This window comes from Populus trichocarpa, chromosome 17 (assembly GCF_000002775.5).
Source record: "Populus trichocarpa isolate Nisqually-1 chromosome 17, P.trichocarpa_v4.1, whole genome shotgun sequence".
NCBI lineage: Eukaryota > Viridiplantae > Streptophyta > Magnoliopsida > Malpighiales > Salicaceae > Populus > Populus trichocarpa.
Window position 1 is genome coordinate 3059746 of NC_037301.2, and position 21413 is coordinate 3081158.

At 32.9% G+C, this 21413-nt stretch overlaps 2 protein-coding genes across 8 annotated transcripts; both read right to left on the bottom strand.

Annotated features, from left to right (window-relative positions):
• Positions 1 to 1364: 1364 nt before the first annotated feature.
• LOC18107031 (probable ubiquitin-like-specific protease 2B) lies at positions 1365 to 18967 on the bottom strand. 7 transcript variants are annotated; one of them, XM_052448321.1, is made up of 20 exons: positions 18624 to 18967; positions 18055 to 18141; positions 17769 to 17963; positions 17483 to 17689; positions 17214 to 17401; positions 16882 to 16969; positions 16714 to 16763; positions 15619 to 15816; positions 15463 to 15538; positions 14589 to 14697; positions 14155 to 14229; positions 13329 to 13460; positions 11662 to 11862; positions 11507 to 11562; positions 11330 to 11423; positions 10961 to 11051; positions 9030 to 9149; positions 7987 to 8352; positions 7414 to 7906; positions 1365 to 1511 (listed from the first exon to the last, which is right to left on the bottom strand). In XM_052448321.1, the coding sequence occupies exons 1-20, from the start codon at positions 18802 to 18804 to the stop codon at positions 1444 to 1446; spliced, it is 3075 nt and encodes a 1024-aa protein (XP_052304281.1). In that variant the 5' UTR covers positions 18805 to 18967; the 3' UTR covers positions 1365 to 1443. The 7 variants fall into 7 exon arrangements, with proteins under 7 accessions (XP_052304281.1, XP_024444484.2, XP_052304282.1 ...); XM_024588716.2 differs by lacking the exon at positions 1365 to 1511 and having other exon boundaries at positions 6551 to 7906; XM_052448322.1 differs by lacking the exons at positions 1365 to 1511; positions 16714 to 16763 and having other exon boundaries at positions 6551 to 7906; positions 15619 to 15749.
• On the bottom strand, positions 4056 to 6266 carry LOC7472533 (uncharacterized). Its single transcript, XM_002323902.4, has 4 exons — positions 6064 to 6266; positions 5388 to 5559; positions 4641 to 4757; positions 4056 to 4502 (listed from the first exon to the last, which is right to left on the bottom strand). Exons 1-4 carry the CDS (start codon positions 6249 to 6251, stop codon positions 4329 to 4331), a joined length of 651 nt encoding a protein of 216 aa, XP_002323938.2. The 5' UTR covers positions 6252 to 6266; the 3' UTR covers positions 4056 to 4328.
• Positions 18968 to 21413: the final 2446 nt, after the last annotated feature.

The window sequence follows — 21413 nt, forward strand, 5'->3', positions numbered from 1 at the left end:
AAACAAACACCTTCATGTAGTTAGTGAATCTCATATGGTTTATATATATATATATATGAATTCTTGAAGAATTCAATACAATTCATAAATAAATTTAAATAACTTATTATAATTTTTATATTTAAAATAAAATATTAAAACAGATAATATTTCCAAATAAATCAACTTAAAATATTGAGGCTTCTTTAAAATCCAAAAATATAAATAAAAACTAACCAAACAAATAATCAAACTCACATGTACTAAACACCACAAATTAATGTATTTTAACATATCATTTGAGTCATTCAAAACTGAAATAATTCAATGTTAGAACTAAAAATCCCATCTTTGCATTAACAAACACAAGAACAAAAATACAATAATGCACCAAAGTTACAATCTTTATCGTTCAAATATCCTAATAAAACAAAACAAAACAAGAAATCCTATGTTGGAACAACTATAACAAAAACAAAAAACAAAAGCAAAAGATAACATAATGTTGACATTCATCACTATTATATTTAAGAATGTTTTTTTTTTTCCCATTATTTAGCATTTCTCATATAAAAATAATGGATGTAAGAGATCGACTAATTATAAACATTGTTTAGACACTTTGTTTTTTCAATCCATTGAAGGGTGTAGAAGAGACACATATATTACATAAAGAGAGGGGGAACTTGAGCAAACTATTAATTATTTCTTGTTATGTTGCTAAAGACTAATCCCAAAACACATATTTAAAAAACAAATTAACAGTCAACTTTGGTTAAAAAAACATAGGCTATGATTTGACAAAATCAATAAAATCAAAGGGTCTAAATTATAATTTACACAAGAGTACACCCAAGACTCTCTCTATCAGATCATGAGCAGATGCATCCCTCAAGGTAGTGCAAATTTTACTTCATCAGAAAGAAGATGAACCCAGCCAGGATGTGAAGCTGAGATGAACACAGATCAGGGAGCTCTCTCTAAGACAGCCATTGGGTCTTGCTTTAACTGTTAATTACCTTAGCAAGGCTTGATGGTGGAAAGCTCAAGATGGGAGGAAGGGAAAGGGCTTTTTCTAATACCTCCCCATTTATATCTACTCAAGTTATCATTAAAAAAAGTAAATTGATGCTACAGAAAAGAGTGCAGAAATGCATTAAGTTCAAGCACTCTCTTTCTTTCAATCATCTTGTTTGTTCTATTTACCTCCCTTGAGGACTTCAAAACATGTGCTCTTCTGTACGTAGCACCAAACTCTGTGGAATCAAGGTTAATGTGCCATAGAAAAGCCCACTCCCCGCCATTCTCTTCTTTTCTCTACCTCTTTCTATAATATTTACAACCCTCAAGACCCTTCAAAGTTCTGTCCATTTCCTTACTTGCGAGCCCTTAAAGAATATGTACTGATATAACACTGCTATTCGCAGTGAGACGCGATTCTTCAGGAATGCTTCCTCAGAGAAATCAAATGCCGTCAGATGTATGCTTTGTCCTCTCTGCAGTATGTTCATCAGATGTCAAATCGATAACAGGTTTTTGGACTCCTCTCAAAAAGTTCTCAGCTTCTGAAGTGAACTTGTCATACCTTCCCTTTAACCATTCTTTACGCACTTCTGATGAATGTCATTAGCAGGTAATCACAGTGTCTCCTGTGAAGCAGATGAACAATAAGTAGCTGACCAGGAGCTGTACTATATCGGATTTTTTACGACTTAAAGGAGCTCAATTTACAAGCACCAATTCTTCTTCTTTCATCTCTCATAATGATCTAAAATGCAAAAACCTCTTCAATTAAAATCTCTTTATCCTATTAATAAGACCTTTTTTGGCAATTTGTTTATCTGAAGAATATTTATCTGTTGAAAAACAATTATCAAAATCATAAGAGCAAATTTCTTTTTTAAAAAAATGTTTTCATTATTATGAAGGGTAGGTTTTTAAAAATTATAAAAATGATACACTGGAAATTCTATACTGAATCATATAAAAAAGTGATTAAAAATTTTAAAAAACATAAATTTTATTTTAACCATGATACTTTTTTTCTACATTATGCACATAATAATTGAAAAATAAATGTTAGATAAAAGCTTATAATATTATTTGAGAACTATGAGTAAATTGAATAATAACTGAAATATAATGTTAAAAACAATTTAGTGCATTTAAAAAAATTACAAAAAAGAAACACAAATGGTGAGGTCCAATCTCAACGGCTGGCCAAGCCGAAAGAAAGCCAGACCTAAGTGCTTAGCCTTCCCTCTTTTTCCTATTTATAACGACCTTCATTTAAAAAAATAAATAAATAATAGATGACGCGTCGTCTACTATTCTAGATTTTAGTTACTGGAAAGGTTGTCAAAAAATCTAGACTAGGGTTTTTTTGGATTGAAAACACTTTTTTTAAAAGCTTATTTTCATTGAAAACAACTAAAAAACACTCTTAGCATCTTAATAAACCAATTTCCCGACCTAAAACACCTTTAAATTAATCCAAAAGCATAAAATCAAATCGAAAAAAATTCTCTCAACCTTGATCCACCTTTTCTGACGAGATGAAGATTTAAAAATACCTCGATGAAACCCATTGAGACCAAGACCAGACTTTTTTTTTTATAGAAAATGTGGTCAACGACAACTTCTTCTCTCTTTCTCTGTTATCCGAAGACTTTCTCTCTCCCCTCTCACATAGAAGAACCGAAAACAAGCAAAATAAATTTTTGGACCCAAACTAAAATTTCAAAAACTACAGGGATTATAAAGATGAAAAACAAAAATAAGTGGACTAAAGAGTACTTTTTTCTGATGAATTTAAGATTGGTCATGAGGTTTTTTCTTGTTTTATACTTTGATTGAAATTTTTATTTTCTTAACAATTATTTTTTTAAAAAAAATATCAATAATCTGATCATAGAAGGCTGCAATCGAAAAAAAAAAACTTGAGAACGAAATTGAAAGAAAAAAAAGTTTGTAGTATGGTAGATCATTACAATGACCTACCTAGCTATTTTAGTATATCAGTAATTGTAATTGTAATGTAGTTATAATGTAATGTAATTGAAATAATTTGAAATGTAATAAGTGTAATTGTAATGTTTGGAGATCTTCTTCATGTGTAACATCATGTTCTTCAATTCCTTGTTCTGCATCTTCGATTTTTGCCTGCTTGGATAAACTAATAAATTGGTGAAAAGGCACTTGCTTTGGGGAGTTGACAGCCCATTGTTGTTTATCTCATTAATTTCTTTTTATGTTGTTGTTTTTATGATCAGTACCGAGATGATCATCAAATTGGCAAGGAGATGGCAGAAACTAGCTGCTACCAGGAGAAAAAACAAGCACTCTGCCACAACCCCTTGGGAGAACAGATACAAGCAGTTGTCCCACATCATCAACAGCCGAGAAGGGTCATTTTGTGGTGTATTCTGCTGATCAGAAACGACTTTTGCCTCCTTAGGAATAACTGCACAGCAAAATTCCCAGAAAGCTACTCAAATTGGCAGAAGAAGAGTCTGGTTTGTCTGGCGATGGACCTCTCACATTGCCATGTGATGCAGCACTATTAGACTACGTAAATGCTTTGAATAAACAGCATGTTACCGGAGAGGCAGAGAAAGCATTGTTGATGCCCATAGCCAGCAATTGCTGCTCATGTTCTTCGGATCACTATCATCAAGTTACAGACCATAAAATGCCACTTTATAGCTCTGCAGGGTAAACTACACTTGTGAATTAGTCACCCAAGTTTAGTTGACAGACCTTGTTGTAACCCTAAAACATTATTATACATACAATTGCTTTGACAAATGATGAAAATTTAGACAAACAGTCAATTGTAGTTATGGAATACAAAATTATAGGGATTTTGCATCAGTAATCCTTGACATGTTTCTCCTTGGGGAATTAAAAGAGAACAGTCTAAATCCTTTGATTCAAGAGTTTATGTTACCGTTCCATGGTTCTTGCTAATCAGAGAGAAGCAGCTGCATCAAGTGATGCTGAGTAATGAAATGTGAGCTACAATTAAATAATGGGATATAAATGAACACGAATTAAGGTAATCAGGCAGCAGCAGCGGCAATAAACTGTGAACTACAATTGCATCCATTTCAGAACAAGAATGGGAGATAAATCATGAATCAAAATCATGTATACAATCTCAATGCTCTTGATTTAATGTGGGAAGCATGTACCAGAATTAAACACTCTTGAGGAGTTCTTTTGGTATAAAAAATACAACAATAGATCTTAATTTATACGAATAAAATGTGTCCTCCCAAATTCAACCCTTGCCTGGTAACAATTTCATTGCCTTAATCTCCAGTTCCGTTGGCGCATGTGCAAAAAGTTCAATCTTCATCTTTCTTCTCAGATGAACTTGGATTTTGTGAATATTTCTGCCACCTCTGCTTGTTCTTCTCAGATTTACTTGCATTTTGAGAAAATTCTGTGAGCCCCTGTCTTAGTGCTCCAAGATTGACCCCATCACCAACCAGAATGCTAGTTACTCCCATTTTTGAAACCTGTCACCAAGAAATCTTTTAAATGGGATAGATGACTCTACAGGAAAATTGGTGGTTCATTACGAAAAAAAATACAAGATTTAAAGATCCAACTCATAAAATTAGAAGACAGGGGAAGCAAGAAAGTTTTGTTTTTACCGATTGAATGTTCCTATCCTCATCATCAAAAAAAAGCATGGAGTTAAAGGGTATCCCAGTCCTCGTATGAATCCTCTGGAAATGATCTGTCTTGTGAGTCCAACTGGCAAATATTTCCTGAAAAGTCAGAAAAAATCACTCACCATGTAAGCCAAACAAAGGAGTAGTTCCTCTTGATGATAGATGAATATAATTTCATATGGGGAACATGAAGTGCATACAAAAGCAACATGGAAAACAAAACATTCCCCGAGACAACAGTGAGCAGAAAATAGAACTCCGAGCTAGCAGAAAGATAGAACATTCCAATCTTTTTGGCACAAACGGGTAACTCCTAATTCCTCATTTCTCATCAAAGGCAAGCACCGGCCACTTATACTAAGCAGAAGTGACCCAGAAATACAGATTGTGTAAAAGAATCATCAGAAACACAATAGACTTAAGAGTTTCTTACCTATTTGATATGATGAAACTCAGAGGCTCATCACTCAAAACAAGTTACTAGGCACTAAATAAGTCCTCAACATCATGAGCTATTCCAAGAAACAATTCAGTATGCAACACTTTACAAACCCTGTGAGTTAGATGCTACATCTTTCTCCTTCCCTTTTAGGACTATGTTCGACTAAACTATGACCCAGCTACTCATGTTCTTGAGTAAAAAACACAATTGGTTGACCCTGTTACTCATTGCACAGTAAAGATTTAAAAAGAAAAAAAAAAGATTCTTAGTTCTTGAAGACTCACCTGTGCTACAAACATTGGCTTGAGACTTAGTTTGTCAATAAATGTCTTTGCAATATCTGAGGTTGATGATCTAGAAGCAATGGCCATGTCAATCCCCTTTTCCTTGAGTGCATATAATATGCCTTTAGCTTGGGGAAACAAGGATGGCATTTCACGCTTTGAGCGACAATCGCTGAATAACAACCATAATTGAATCAAAATTTAGACCATGGAGAACCAAAAAAACATCAACACAAGGAGAAAATAAAAAGAAACCATTCTAATGTTTAAATAATCAAGGACTACAAAGATAGTACTTTTTTTTTTATTAAACTAAAATGCAAGGTTCTAAAGACCAAATAGAGCAACTGCTGAAACATTAAAACAAAACCAAATTCTCATAAAAATTACAAACATTTTTTCCAACATACTAGTAAGTCCATTTCAGCTCTCCAGTAATTCAGATTTTAATTTAAAAATTCGTTCATGATACTAACAATCTTAATAAATAACACAATCATAAAATACCAAGTTACAATTTTTACCAAGAAAGTTTCCCAGTAACACAAAAACAGAACAAAGCATGAGAAGCCCACATGAAAATAACAACATTAAACAAGAAAACATGACAAAAAGAACATAATATTTGACATAACTTTATGTTAACATGCATGTGGCTGTAAAGAAAGAAAGGTACCAATAGAAAGGCCAGAGAGTGTAATCTAGATCGAAGACGACCAATCTAGGCAGCACTTGAAACATTCCAATAATTTGCAAAGCATCGTTTTTCACCGTCTCGTCTCCCATCTTTCTGCTTGCTTTTGCCTTTCCAAAAGAATTTGTGAGAATTTTAAGCGTTTGGTATTTGTTCGACGAAGAAAACATTGTTTACTCTTTGTTTTTTCAATCCTTTGAAGGGACGAAGCTAGTACATTAAAAGTCAAAGGGTGTTGCTAAAGACTAAGTTAGAGAGGGAAACTTGAGCAAACCATTAATATTATGTTATGTTGCTAAAGACTAAGTCCAAAACACATACATTTCAAAAAAAAATTAACAATCAACTTTGATCAAAAGACTTAGGTTATGATTTTATAAAATCACTAAAATCAACGGTGTGACACATGTTACGTAGAGAGGGGAACTTAAGCAAACCATTAATTATCCCTTGTTATGTTGCTAAAGACTAAGTCCAAAACACATACATTTAAAAAAGAATTAAGAGTCAACTTTGGTTAAAAGACATAGGCTATGGTTTTACAAAATCAATAAAATCAAAGGGTCCAAATTATAATTTACACAAGAGTATACCCAAGACTCTCTCTATCAGATCATGAGCAGATGCATCCCTCAAGGTAGTGCAAATTTTACTTCATCAGAAAGAAGATGAACCCAGCCAGGATGTGAAGCTGAGATGAACACAGATCAGGGAGCTCTCTCTAAGACAGCCATTGGATCTTGCTTTAACTGTTAATTACCTTAGCAAGGCTTGATGGTGGAAAGCTCAAGATGGGAGGAAAGGAAAGGGCTTTTTCTAATACCTCCCCATTTATATCTACTCAAGTTATCATTAAAAAAAGTAAATTGATGCTGCAGAAATGCATTAAGTTCAAACCATATGGCATTGATCATTGCTTATAGAGAGGGCCTTTTCAGCATCCCGGAAAAGTCAACCATTGCACAAGCGCTCTCTTTCTTTCAATAATCTTGTTTGTTCTATTTACCTCCCTTGAGGGCTTCAAAATATGTGCTCTTCTGTACGTAGCACCAAACTCTGTGGAATCAAGGTTAATGTGCCACAGAAAAGCCCACTCCCCGCCATTCTCTTCTTTTCTCTACCTCTTTCTATAATATTTACAACCCTCAAGACCCTTCAAAGTTCTGTCCATTTCCTTACTTGCGAGCCCTTTAAGAATATGTACTGATATAACACTGCTATTCGCAGTGAGATGCGATTCTTCAGGAATGCTTCCTTAGAGAAATCAAATGCCGTCAGATGTATGCTTTGTCCTCTCTGCAGTATGTTCATCAGATGTCAAATCGATAACAGGTTTTTGGACTCCTCTCAAAAAGTTTTCAGCAGTGTTCATCGCGTCAACTGATGCGCCAAGTTTATTGCAATTGCCAGTGTTATGAAAGGATGATGGCGAATCATTAGTCACATGGTCATTGTGCATGCAGTTTCCCTCTCGAGAGCCCTCAACAAATTCCTCAGGCTCGGTTGATTTTGAAGAAAGTTCATGGCAATCTGTGTGTTTTTGATGGTCTAATCCCTCAAACTGTGAATGCAAACGATCTTCATCAACCCCTACCACCCCTATCTCTGATGATTTCGGGGATCTACTGATAGATGCTTCTGGACTGGAGTCGTCATAAGGTTCCTCAAGCTGCATGTATTTTTTATTCCTAGATGAACCGAGAGATCTAAGGTCTTTGAGAGAAAGTGAGGTTGAGGGAAATTCCACTGCCAAGCCAGCAGGTAGCTGATCATCTTCTGTGTATGACAATGAATCAGAGATTCGTTCGCCGGTTTCCTCAGCTTCCTGTTTCCAGACAACGCGAAAAAATTCAGTAACTTGCATAGGAAACTATTGTTCATCATCAGAAAAGATAAAACTATTACCTCCACAGGTGACATGCAAGTCCTCCAATGAAGTGTTCCTGTCTGCCAGCAATTTCCATTGGAAAAAAACCTTGCACTAGTTCCTGGTTTGAGCAAATCCGTGGAATTCAATCCTAGTTCTTCAAGTCTTCGTCGCTGTGCACCACTGATTGGAGATTTTGCTGTGAGTGAAACCTGAATCTCCATATCAGTATCAGGACCAGATACTGCACTGCATACCTCCTCAAGGAACTCAACTCCAGTTTCTTGCTCATTTGGATCAGAAGATTGAGTACAAGACTGATCTTCAATGATTTCACAGATCAATTTCTGGATGTGTGTCCTTTTCAGTGAGGCCTCCCCAGGTATAAACCAATTTCTACTAAGCTGGTTAAAGATTAAAAAATTTGTAACTTCCCAAAATCTGAAAATTGCCATTTTTTTCAAAAATTCAGAAAACAATTGCCAAATATAAAGATAATGGACACGCATTCAATTCCTGATAACAATTTATGGTCCAGTATAGCAGGATGAGGCCCTCTAGTCCTGATCCCATAACGAAAATTGAAGTAGGGAGAGAGGGAACAGAAAGCAAGAGAAAATAGAAGTTATCAATTTTATTCATAGAAAATTCTAACAATTCTTGCAGTTTATATAGTTGTAAAGACTACCACAACTTGATAATAAGAGCAAAGCAGCTGAAGTTAAATCACAAATGCAATTGCAAACTAAATAAAAAAATAACAGTTTACTATGAAAAGCAAACCAGTATTCAGAAAACAATGCTGTAATTGCAAATTTGAACATATACAGAAGGAGCCAAAATCATCAGGAATCATAGGGGATTAGCTTTCAGAGATAATAGCAATGTGAAGCCAAGATTCCTCAACTTGGAAACGCTTAGCACTAATAACACTAGGAATATAATGAATATTTATGTATTCTAAACAGAAAGTCTTGCCTCAGAGATGAAGTAACGCAGGTACTTGAATCACCATAAAAGAAGTCACAACTGAGAAGATAATTCAACAGATGCAAAACTAGAAAAAAACAAAATCACTTACAAAGTTTGAAAACTCTGTTATCTTAAAAGGACTGAAATCAATTGGAGCTTCTTCAAGAAAAAGCTCCACATAATGGAGTAAGAACAGGCCACAGTCATACAAATTTTCCTGCTGCGGTAGCTGAATCAAAATGATAACAAAAGTTGCAGTTAATAACACTTTAAAATTGCATATAATGGGAAAACTTAATAATTTTCTGAAAATGGTAATCTGTAAACAAATATTCAGGGAGTTTATGATGCAGCAATTCTTCATTCGATATTTGGGCCAGTAAAATATCAAAATCTAAAATTAAGAAAACTTTTTAGATGTCATAAATATATTATATTGATAACTTGTCATAAATAATTAATTTTTTGATAGACTGATAAGATCTGGACATAATTATTCCTCATAAACACTCCATCCTCTCCTTCACCACTTCAGTTGATAATGAAGGGGCAAATAACATAATTTTGACCTGTCAAGGTGAGAACTTCTTTGCCTTTAGAGCAGTGTTGTCAAGAGGCACTCCAGGCAAGGTGAGGACACAACACCTTTATTAGCCTCAAGCGAAAAATTTCAAAAAAGCACTGCCTAGGCGAGCACCTCGTGAGTGGACGTTAGGCGCTCGCTTGAGCACCTGATTGAGATACTTCTTTTTCTGTTGGATTTTTTTTTTAACTGATTTATGTTTGACCTATTTGTCCTTTTTTAATTTACCACAAGAAACGGCTGAGGGGTATTTTTGTAAAAAACAAAGATCAGGGTAAAACAAGAATAAAAAAATCATTAAAGTGGGATGAAGGAAGGACACTTGAAGAGAAATATCAGCCAATCGCGTTGATCAGAGTCATAGAACAATAGCACAAGTACAGAATAGGAGAACAGGAGAGCATGGATGAAGATTAGTGAATAATGTTGATGATATTTAATTTTGCTTTTTAATCTATTTGACTATTTACTACATTAAATTATCTATTTTGTTTTAAGAGTGAAAAATATAACTTTATATAAACTATATTATAGTATTTTATATTTTCTTTTGATTTTCTATTGATCTAATCTTAATTGGGAAGATATATATTTTAGATTTGTATAATATAATATAATATTAAACATATTTTTTTTAATCTATAGCATATTGCCTTGGTTCATTCGGGCGTGCACCTAGAACCTCGGGTATTTTACAGGCTTGGCGCCTTTTAGCACCTTTCACCTTTGACAACACTGCTCTAGAATTCTATTTCTATAACAAATTAAAACTTGAAAGTGAAGGGAAAATGGAAGTAATTGCTATGTGGAGAACATTATGAGTTAAACTTTACTTGACTGGTAGTATAACATGACTAACGTGGTGTTGTTTAACTAATTAATTAATATTTGATGTCCCTACTTCAAATCTGTTAAGTTGCCTCATTATTTCTATAAAAAAATCAAATATGCAAGCCTAGTTAGATACTGCACCTTAGATGTAGCTTTAAAGTCTTAAAAGGAAAAAAATGGACTTAGGGGCTGAGCTAGAATTCAAAGATTAGGAGGGCAAAGAAAAAGTTCAAAGAAATATGGGGGTAAATGTCTAAGAGAAAAGAGGGCAATTTAAACTACTAAAACTAATGAGGGCAAAAATATTTTTTTTGAAAAATTCAAGGGGAGGAAATTGCCCCATTTCTCCTCCATAAGCCAATTTAATTAATCGACCATCGAATGTGACGTGGATACGGTCACAATTCATTCATAGGCTTTAGGTGCAAGTTTGTCCTTGGATGGACTGCCTGCCCTGGTGGAGGTGAAGTCCTGAATGAGTGTGAGACTTATTTTTCTAGCTATTCATTGAGAACATTAGAACCTTGATTGAATTTTTGGATGAACTTCACTTTAGTACTGTTTAAGCAACTATTAAAAAGTTCAGAGGCAAATAAAGCAAATTATTTTAAAAAGTGAGGCAGCACCTCAAGTGCGACAAACCGTAAATGTAAGAACTTTGACAATGTGTCATCCACAATCTCATTATGCCTTTCTCTCCACTCTTCATAGAGATAACTGTCAACATGTAAACAAATAACTCAATTCATATGAAGGCATTCCAAGCACTAGCTTAGCAAACAAATTTGAAATTGAAGGGGAATAATAATTACACTGGAAAGTAAATGGAATTGTTGATTCGATGCAATTTTTGCACCCAAAAGAACTGCGACTAGTATGTACAAAGTTTTTCTTAGTGTCAACTACAAATTGCATCTATGCCACTAGTATGAGTCTTGGATTGCCAAAAGGTATGAAAGGCTAACCAGAAATAACAGCAGGAATAAATAGGTTACCTTTGAATAAGATTCTTGAGGCCCTTATGACTTCCTCTAATGGAATCCATGTGCAAAATGCATGGTACTTTCCTTGAATTTCCACTTTCATCCTCTGCAAGATTACCACAAGATGAAATCAAGCAAAGTAATACTAGAACACAAAATAAAAACAGACTTTTTCACGTAGGTCCTTGCCTCTGGAATGAACCACTTCACCAGGATGACAAATGACAATCAAACTCCAGTGAAGACTGCCACCAAGAGAGTTTATTATATTTCACGTTAGCAAACAATACATAAGAGAATGTCCCCTCATGACCTAGTAAAATGAAAGCAAACCTAATTCTCACCTGTAATTTACAGGAATAAAAATGTAATCCTTCTCGAAAATATTCAACTTTCTTGTCCATTTACGAACACGTTGAAATGCTATCCTGCCTTCACAAGCATTAGATGGGCCCTTGTCTAGATCAGCAAGCTTCTGAAAGAAAAAACTATTGAAGAAGTGGAACCTTTGCCTGTCATCTGGCTGAATTTTATTCTTCAAATATCTGAAAAATTAAACAAATCTTTTAATTCTCTGTTATTTTAAAATGTTGACATAGAAGCTACATCCCCATAATCCTGTATGACTAAAATACTCGTGTTAAAAAGCACTTGAAAAACAAATATACCAAAAATAACATCACAATTGTGGATCATGCTTCTACAAGAAGCAGGATAAGAGATCCTTCTCCAGATACAACAAACTGTTCAGGTGTAGCAATTTAAGTAAGAAGCTAGAAAGCTTGAAAACAGGAAATTCTCTCCTAACTGTAAGCTTTCATATCCAAATTCTTTCATTTAATGCTCCTTGGTGCCAGCTCTTAAAAATGAATAACCAATGTCATTAGCCAGACAAGGATTATGCTAGTAAATATAGATATTAGGCAAAGGGTATAAGCTTGTCCTAATGAAAATCTTAAATTAAGAATGGATGGATGAGTAGAGTTAGGTCACCTGCCAACCTGGGGTCAACCAGATTTACAAGTGTTAATGACTCCATAGTAGACAAGAACTAACCACCAGCGCAAGAGAAATATACAAGAAAAAAATTTTACAAACAAGATATCTGACTAATATCATCTCACAGACAAGGCTTTATGTCAGATTACACACTAGATCATGCAGCCAATCTCTCAACTTAAGCAATGAGCAATAGGTAAGGACCATGGAAATAAAAAATCTACACCTGGGGTAGTTTTCCATTATTTTTCCAGTTCGACATAGAATCTACTAACAATAAAAAAGTTTTAGCCAATGTCTCCAAATAGTTTATGCAGAAAAAGTATGAATCAACATATAAAATCACGAATCAAATACCTTAGACTAGACATTACCACTTCAAAACATCCATTACAAGTCTCACCTAAGACCGCACTATCTCCCATCTTTTCTTCCATCAACTAATTTTTTACATATTTCATAAAGACCCACAATCCTGGACCTTAAGTTTGAAACTAAATGTGCAAATTCCTCAATAAAAAAAAAACAAAAAAATACAACAAAAAAACATGTTCACTTATTCACTATACAGGCTATATCAAGAAAGCAATTGTCAAATAAAAAAATCAACACAGGTGATATGCGTATAAATTCTGCCTAGTTAACCTTGAGCATGGACTTCAACAATGAAACTGAAACAACTTTATGACACATCTTATGCAAGAATTCCAGGCCTTAAGTTTTGAACCCAAATGCAAACCTTTCTCAAAAATAAACATGTTTAGTCTGTTCACTATATAAGTTATATCCAGAAAGCAATTGTCGCGGGGGGGGAGGAACTTTATCCCTTTATGTTATGATTCTGCTTCATGACATTGTATATCAGACTTGAAGATTGAAACTGATATAATTTTATTGCACATCTTATGCAAGAATTTCTTCAAGAATACAGCATAAAAGCCAAACTCTGGACCTTGAAACATATCATCAGGAGTCAAATTGACAAACCCATTAGTAACTTGATGAAACTTACTGGATATAAAAGTCAATGATGGTATCATTGATGAATGTCTCAGGATGTAGAAGCTCTACATCTCGCTTACTAATTGAAACAGCATCAGGATCACCTTTAGGATAAATAACCTCTTCGAATGTTTCATGAATACTGGAACAAAAGATCTTAAATTAGAAACAATTATGAAGGAAAAAGTGAGATTCAGTTTGGAGCAAAAGAGATAGTCAGCAAGTTTAAGAAAGCAAACACACATTCAAATATAAAGTATATGCTGTACAGGAATTACAAATTAATCAAGCAAATATATGATGTGAAACCACACATTTTTGCAGGATTTCTAGAGTTAACCATATAACAGCAAAAGCCATATAGAAAAGAGAAGGATCACAGGTCAAAACTCATTTTGGAGTAGGATGGTATACCCCAAGAGGTAAAAATATTTGACAAACTTACTAAATAAGAACCAAGAACTTTACCACTGAAAACATGATCTACATCAAAAGAGATTTCATGCTGTCAAAAGAGACAATTATTCCTAGTTTACTTGATCTACATCAAACCATGAGTAATTCCTATCTAGAAAAGTGATTTACAAATTATTTCACCAATAATTTATAAGTGCTATCAAAACCCAAAAGTATATAAGAGACACCAATTCAAATATTATAAATGGGGAAGCTGGCGTGTGTGTGAGATATATATATATATATAGAGAGAGAGAGAGAGAGTCACAACCATGAAGGCCAAATATCAAGATAATTAATGAGAAAAACTGGCTGGGCTCACAAATCATAACATGTTCAATGTTCAGTTAGCAAATATGTGCATCCATCTATTTACTTACAAAGGAAAATAAGGCTTTGAGGTGAACATGCCATTGTGCCCAAAAGAGGCATTCCCATCCTTCTCCAAATCAGATCTGTAGCATAAAAAAAAGTAAAGAAGATTGATCGACATAATGATCATTTCATCAGCAAATTTACTATTAAAGCTAACTAAAACCGGCTATGAGGAAGAACTTATATTGCAAGCGATAGTTCCCACTGAAAAATAGAGAGAACGCCAAAAGATACAAACAACTTGAAAAAAAAAAAAAATACAAGCTAGCATCCTGTATGGTTTAAAAAATGATAATAACAGTTCATTAAAATAGCTAATAGACGTCCAACCAGCTGGACAACCTTGGAAAAATTAAGCATGAATTTCATCTGGTGTGATCATACATAGACACACATAATATATAGATGGTTGGGTATTGCTACCAAATTGAAAACTCACTCAGAAGTAACATTCCAGATATCCTTGTATCTGACATTCAATGATTTAATTGCTTCTTCTCCTTCATGCCAATGAGGATCATAAACTGAAAACTTCAACTTGTCCACATCTGCATGCAATTTTACAAAAAAAAAAAGAGGATATATTAGAGCTCTATTGAGAAAAAAAAATTAAATAATATACATTTTTTTCCATGGAGCATCTGCCAATCCAATAAAAGTACAAAACTATTGATCACAAATGTGTTGAAAAAAACGATTTTATAATACAATTTATATTTATATTGGCCAAGAGTTAAACCCAAGTCCATATATAAAGAATGTTGGCATGATTATAACTAGAGCAGGAGGCAACAAATAAAATTTATGAAAAAAGGAAAAGGCACAAAATAAAACAATGAAAATTCTAAATTTCTCACCCTAGCATTCCTTGAACAGTATTCATAATCAACTTTTATGATAGCAGCTTGGAACAGTATTATGTCTCCAAATATCATACAAACCAATCTAGTTAATTGTAGTTTTTTTTTTTTTTTCTTGTGGCCAAGTAATTTGTTAGCAAAGATATATTGTTCATATTTCTAATGCTAACTAACATGATGGCACAATGCACCACATAGCATTAAGGAAAGAACTACAAGAAATTATCTAAGATTGAACAGATATCATATTTCTATGCAAAGAGCAAGCTGAATAAACATCTAAAAGAAGGGTATGTCTAAAGTGTTACTCCTTGTCGTTGTGAGGAGAGACATCATGGTAATTAACTATTTGTGAGCAGGTTGCATATAATGCTGCCTGCGTCCTATAATCTGATTGGTCGAGATATTAAATAAAGAAAAGCTTGAACAAAATCCCACTGGAATTGTGCAAACCTGAAGCATCATTTGTATTTCCAGCTCCTTCAGAAACCTTTGATTTAAGGCAGAGATAAACCATAGCAGTTGTAACCTACATCCAGAGATGCAAGAAATTTAACTTGCTCAAATCAGCATGCATATGTAGAAGAAAATAAAGACAGTATAACTCACCATCTCACACCATTCTGACTCAATACTAATAAGATCGTCAAGATTCCACTCAGCATTAAATATTCCCTTGACCCCATTTGCAGTAGAACCCTCCATTCTGATGCTGCTTCCTGAGAAAGTTAAGCAAGACTCTGTACCATATATGTCGCCACATAGAATATAGTCAGGAAAAACAGCAACTGTATAATTTGTGTAATCCTGCAATACAAACAAACGCATTGATCCATGAGTTCTAAACTATCACCAATTGGATTGGACTACTTATAGCTTCATTGTATGTCTAAACCAAGAGAAAAGGAGTAGCGAGGGTGAAGGAAAATCCACAGAAAAAATGGATGGCTATTTGATATTGGATTAATTAATAAGAGAAGGACCATAAAGGAGCAAAGCTTTTGCATCTCTCAGTGCATGCAGTAAATAAGAGGCAAGAATCCCACATCATCCAAAAATGAAATTATGGAATTATATCAGCTAGTTCAAAAAGAGTATCAGGGCAGAACTGACCATAGCAACAAGCTACTATACAGAGAGGATGAAAAGAATGTCGTTTATATGGATTTTGGTTTACGCATTTTCACTTTTCCAAATGGGAGAGAGTTTCCAATGGAATCTCCATTTTAGGAAGTGTGTTTTTCTTAAACAAAAGAAAAGGACTATATTAAAAGAGGGTACGTGTGAATTTTAGACATCTGAAATCTAGCAAATAGATGCAAATTCAGAGGATTTCTAACCTCAAATAGGCTAAGAAGCCAGGCTTTCCAACAAGCCAAAATAGAATAAACTACGGTTCATTTAAAAAATGAAATTTCTTCACACAACTGAAGGAGAGAGAAAAGCCATTTAATTTTGAAGAACCATTTTGTCAGAACAGAGCACGCTGGAATAAATCTAATGACAAGATTTTGGGTTACAGACTTTATACCTAGCTACAAACAATTTTTGCAGTTTAAGTTCATGCATATTTACTTTAAAAACACGGAAAAAAAAAATCATCTGCACTCTAACATCCATAAAAATAATCTTCAGGCAGCTCCGAATATCAATACATAATATATATATTTTTTTTTTTAGAAAAAGAAGATACAGGATACTTACAATTTTATGTCCAAGAGAAGCACACTCTAGCACTTGGTTTCCTGATGGAACTGAAAGAACGTAAATTTTATAAATAATTTTTCAGATCATTCTTGACAATGAGAAGATACTACAGATTAAGTATCTATTAAGCTTAATAAAAGATGAGGAAGGAAGGAAGGTTAGAACCTTCATCTTCTGAGGGAGTAGAGACAGAAGTTGACGAGCTCATTTCAATGCTGACATCATTATCTGAAATCATACCAACTGACTCATTCTGCGACAATTTTGGTTAAATATTACGAGGTCAGAATCTACATATCTAGCTTTCTCAGAAAACAAGAAATGAGTTTCTGAGAGGAAAAAAAAAAGAACTGAGTCAGAAGAATGCTATTTAAGTTTTTCATTGTGAATAGAATTTTAAACAAAAAATAACAACTATGGCATATAACAAACTCAATTGGGTAATACGGGCTTTCATTTCATATAATGCAGGAGAAGTATAGGACCACAGTACATACCTCATAATTTGAAAAACTAGATAACCTAAGGGTATCCAGCTGAGAAATCTCGTTGTCAGCACAATCTTCTTGTGGCATGCAAGCGGGAACTGAAACAGAATATTGGCATTGATCATCTATAATGGTTGCATCAATATCTACTACTCCATCACTATTTCCCTTGCGTAAAGTATCGGTCTCTCCAGCAACTATTGAGCAGAGCAAATAACATTAAATATTTTACACCAATTACAACGAATAAACAAAACTTGCACAGGAAATTCCCTTACCTCCAATGGCAACATCAATTGGTCCATCATCTATATCAATCCCAAGGGTATCCAGCTGAGAAATCTCCTCCTTGACAGCACAATCTTCTTGTGGCATTTGAGCAGGAACTGAAACAGAACATTGACACTGATCGTCCAAAATGGTTGTGTCAATATCAACTACTTCATCACTCTTTCCCTTGCATAAAGTATTGATCTCTCCTGCAACTATTGAGAATAGAAAATAAAATTAAATATGTAAAACCAATTACGAGATAAATGAACCTTGCACAGGAAGTTCCCTTACCTCCAGCGTCAACATCAATTGGCCCATCATCTGTAATAAGGGTTTCCATCTGAGAAATCTCCTCTTTGTCAGCACAATCTTCTTGTGGCATGCGAGCAGAAACTGAAACAGAATATTGGCATTGATTGTCTATAATGGTTGTATCAATATATACTACTTCATCGCTCTTTCCCTTGCGTAAAGTAGCCATCTCTCCTGCAACTCAATATTGAGCAGAGCAAATAACATTAAATATCTAACACCAATTACAACAAATAAATGAACCTTGTGCAGGAAATTCCCTTACCTCCAGTGTCAACATCAATTGGTCCATCATCTATATCAATAGGTTCATTGCTTCTTTCTATTTTCACAGTCCCAGTACATCCTCCAACTACATAAAAATTATTGGACATGAATCTCTCATATGATAAAGCATTTATACGGGAGTAAAGCAATGATAGTAGGCTATAAAATGCTGGAACAATAGTTTTATTTGACTTAGTTAACCTTCATTTCTTTATAATCATTTCATTTTTTTTCCCAATTTTAAAAAATCGCCAGAATTCAAATTCACTCCCAATTTAAGGTTCAAAACTCGAAAAAAAAAAAATATTGAAAATCAAAACTATAAAATAAAATAAAAACCGCGATGCGCGTAACCTATTTTGTTTTTCCACAATTGTATCATTGTTAGCTTTTTTCATGCAATTCATAACCAAACTCACAATTTAGAGTTCAGAAATAAATAAAAAATGAAATTATTCATCCTAAATTAATTATTTAATTTTTTCAATTTCATGCAAATATACAAAACTCAAAGACAGTCCAAATTCGACTCCAAAAATTAAAAAAGAAAAGAAAGAAAAAACTTACAGCACTGGAGGAAATTATACTTAGTGAGAGGAGAAGAGGCGTCGTCGTCCTTCTTGTTGTCGTTTCGTTTTCTCTTTTGAATTCGAAACTTGCCGACGAACTTCGCCGACTCCTTCTCGACTCTATCTTCTTCTTCTTCGTCGAACTCGAACACCCTAAACTTCCGAGTCGAACGAGTCATGGCTCAATCCGAGTCAAAAATCAAAACAAAATAAGCAGCGGAACGACAGAAAATTCTTCCGTGTTCTGTGTTCAGTAGAGAAAGATTTTGAAATTTGCGAGTAACAGTCGAATGGGTGGGGAGTGGCAGGAGAGCAAAAGACAAATATTTGAAATGTCACAGAAAAAGGGATTTTCAAAGTGCTTAAAGCACGTTTTCCGGTGATAGCGGTTAAAGTAATTTTTATTTGGAAAAATATTAAAATAATATTATTTTATTTTTTAAAATTTATTCTTCCTATTAATATATTAAAAATTATTAAAAAAACTAATTAAAAAAAAAACTAATCTCTATTAAAAACATTTTATACGAGAGAATAAAGGACAAGTGTGATTCATAGTTTGTTTACTCACTGTTATTTAAATTAGATTTCAGCATATTTAGAATTATGTTGTAAAATATTTTTTTTAAATTTTTTTATTTTAATATCAACATATCAAAATTATTAAAAAAACACTAAAAAAATATTAAATTAATAATCCTTTTAAGAAAACACACTTTAAAATGCATTATCAAGTAGGCTTATAATTATATCTCCCTCTTTTTCATTCATTATTCATTTTTTTATCTTGGGATTTTACCGCTTATAGTATATTTTAATTGTATATATGTTATTCGGGTTTTTACTATATTGATACGCATTAATATTTAAAATAAATATTTATGTTATATTCATTATTTATTAAATAATAAATTTAATTATGTATGCATTAATTTTGGGTAATGAATACTTATAATTAAGAGGTATATATATATTTGAGGAATGTATAAATATATTAAATGAGAAAAATATATAAAAATATATATACACACATGAGTATAATGTTAATATTAGGCATTCATATATTACATTAAATTGAAAAAAAAGAAGTTACATGCGTGTGCACGCAAAATATCGATGTATGTGTTTAAATTAGATTTAGATTGGGTTTTAGGATGAATTTATTGATATTATTACCTTATCCGAAAAGAATTTTGGATATTTATGTCTAACTCAAAATAGTAATTACTAGGTAGATCAATTTTATTTTTTTTTGCATAAAAAATAAAAAAAAAATTAAGATCTAAAAGTGTTAGGTCTTTGTGTAAAATTATACCTAAGAGTCTTGAGTTTAGCTGCAACGTCTAACCAAAAAATAATATTTATAATATTAATAATAACATTAAACTTGCATGACCCAAGCTTAAGTGAGTTTGGTTGCAATACCAGACCCAATAACCTTAGATGTGGGTTTGAATGTAAGGTCGTATCACAAAAGTATAATAATTAAATAGATTAATTAAAAAAAACATAGAAAAAAAACCAACATGAAGAAAATAACTAATAATGAAAAATAAAAAAAAAATCTGAATTAACTGGGTTAACCCTTCAAACCAGGTTAACCTGTCAAACCTTGGATTCGTGTCGTGAAAGTTTGATAATTAAATAGAAAAAAAAAATTAACGGATTAACCCAGAATTAACTAGGCGAACCCGTCAAACCCGGGATCCATGTCATGAAAGTTTGATAACTAAATAGAAAAAAATTTAACATGAACTAACTAAATTAAACGAAAAAAATTAATTAAAAAGGAAAAAAAAACAAAAAGCATAAGTCTTTTTACTGTGGACTGCACTGTGCAGTCTATAGTCAAAGGCATAAAAAAGGCAAAAAAGCAAAAAGAAAAAAACTAACTGGGTTAAAAGAAAAAAAAACCTATAGGAAGAAAAAAACTAATGAAGAAAAAGAAAAAAAAATCTAAATTAGCTGGGTAACCTATCAAACCTAAGATCTGTGTCATGAAAGTCTGATAACTAAATAGAAAGAAATTTAATATCAACAAACTAAATTAAAAAAAATTAATTACAAAGGGAAAAACAAAGAAGAAAAAACCTATACGGAGAAAAAAATTAATGAAGAAAACGAAAAAAAATCTGAATTCACTGAGCTAACCCGTCAAACATAAGATCCGTGTCATGAAAGCTTTATAACTAAATAGAAAAAAAAAATTAACATAAACAAACCAAATTAAAAGAAAAAAATAATTAAAAACAAAAAAAAACAAAAGACATTAACTTTTTCATTGTGGACTGCACTATGGAGTCCACGATCAAAGGCATAAAAATAACAAAAATACAAAAAGAAAAAAAAAGAAAAATTAAAGGCATCACTTGATAACTAAATAGAAAAACATTTAATATTAATGAACTAAATTAAACAAAAAAAATATTAATTAAAAAGAAAAACAACCTATAAGAAGAAAAAAACTAATGAAGAAAAAGGAAAAAATCTAAAGTAACTAGGTTAACCCGTCAAACCTGAGATCTATGTCATGAAAGTCTGATAACTAAATAGAAAAAAAATTAATATCAACAAACTAAATTAAAAAAAATTAATTAAAAAAAAAGGCGTCAGTCTTTTCACCGTGGACAACACTGTACAGTCCACATTGAAAGGCATAAAAAGAAAAAAAACTAAAACTAAAGGCATCAACCTTTTCACTATGGACTGCATATAATATTAAAAGATGAAATTAGAAAAAAAAAACTAATGAAGAAAACGAAAAAAAATCTGAATCAACTGGGTTAAC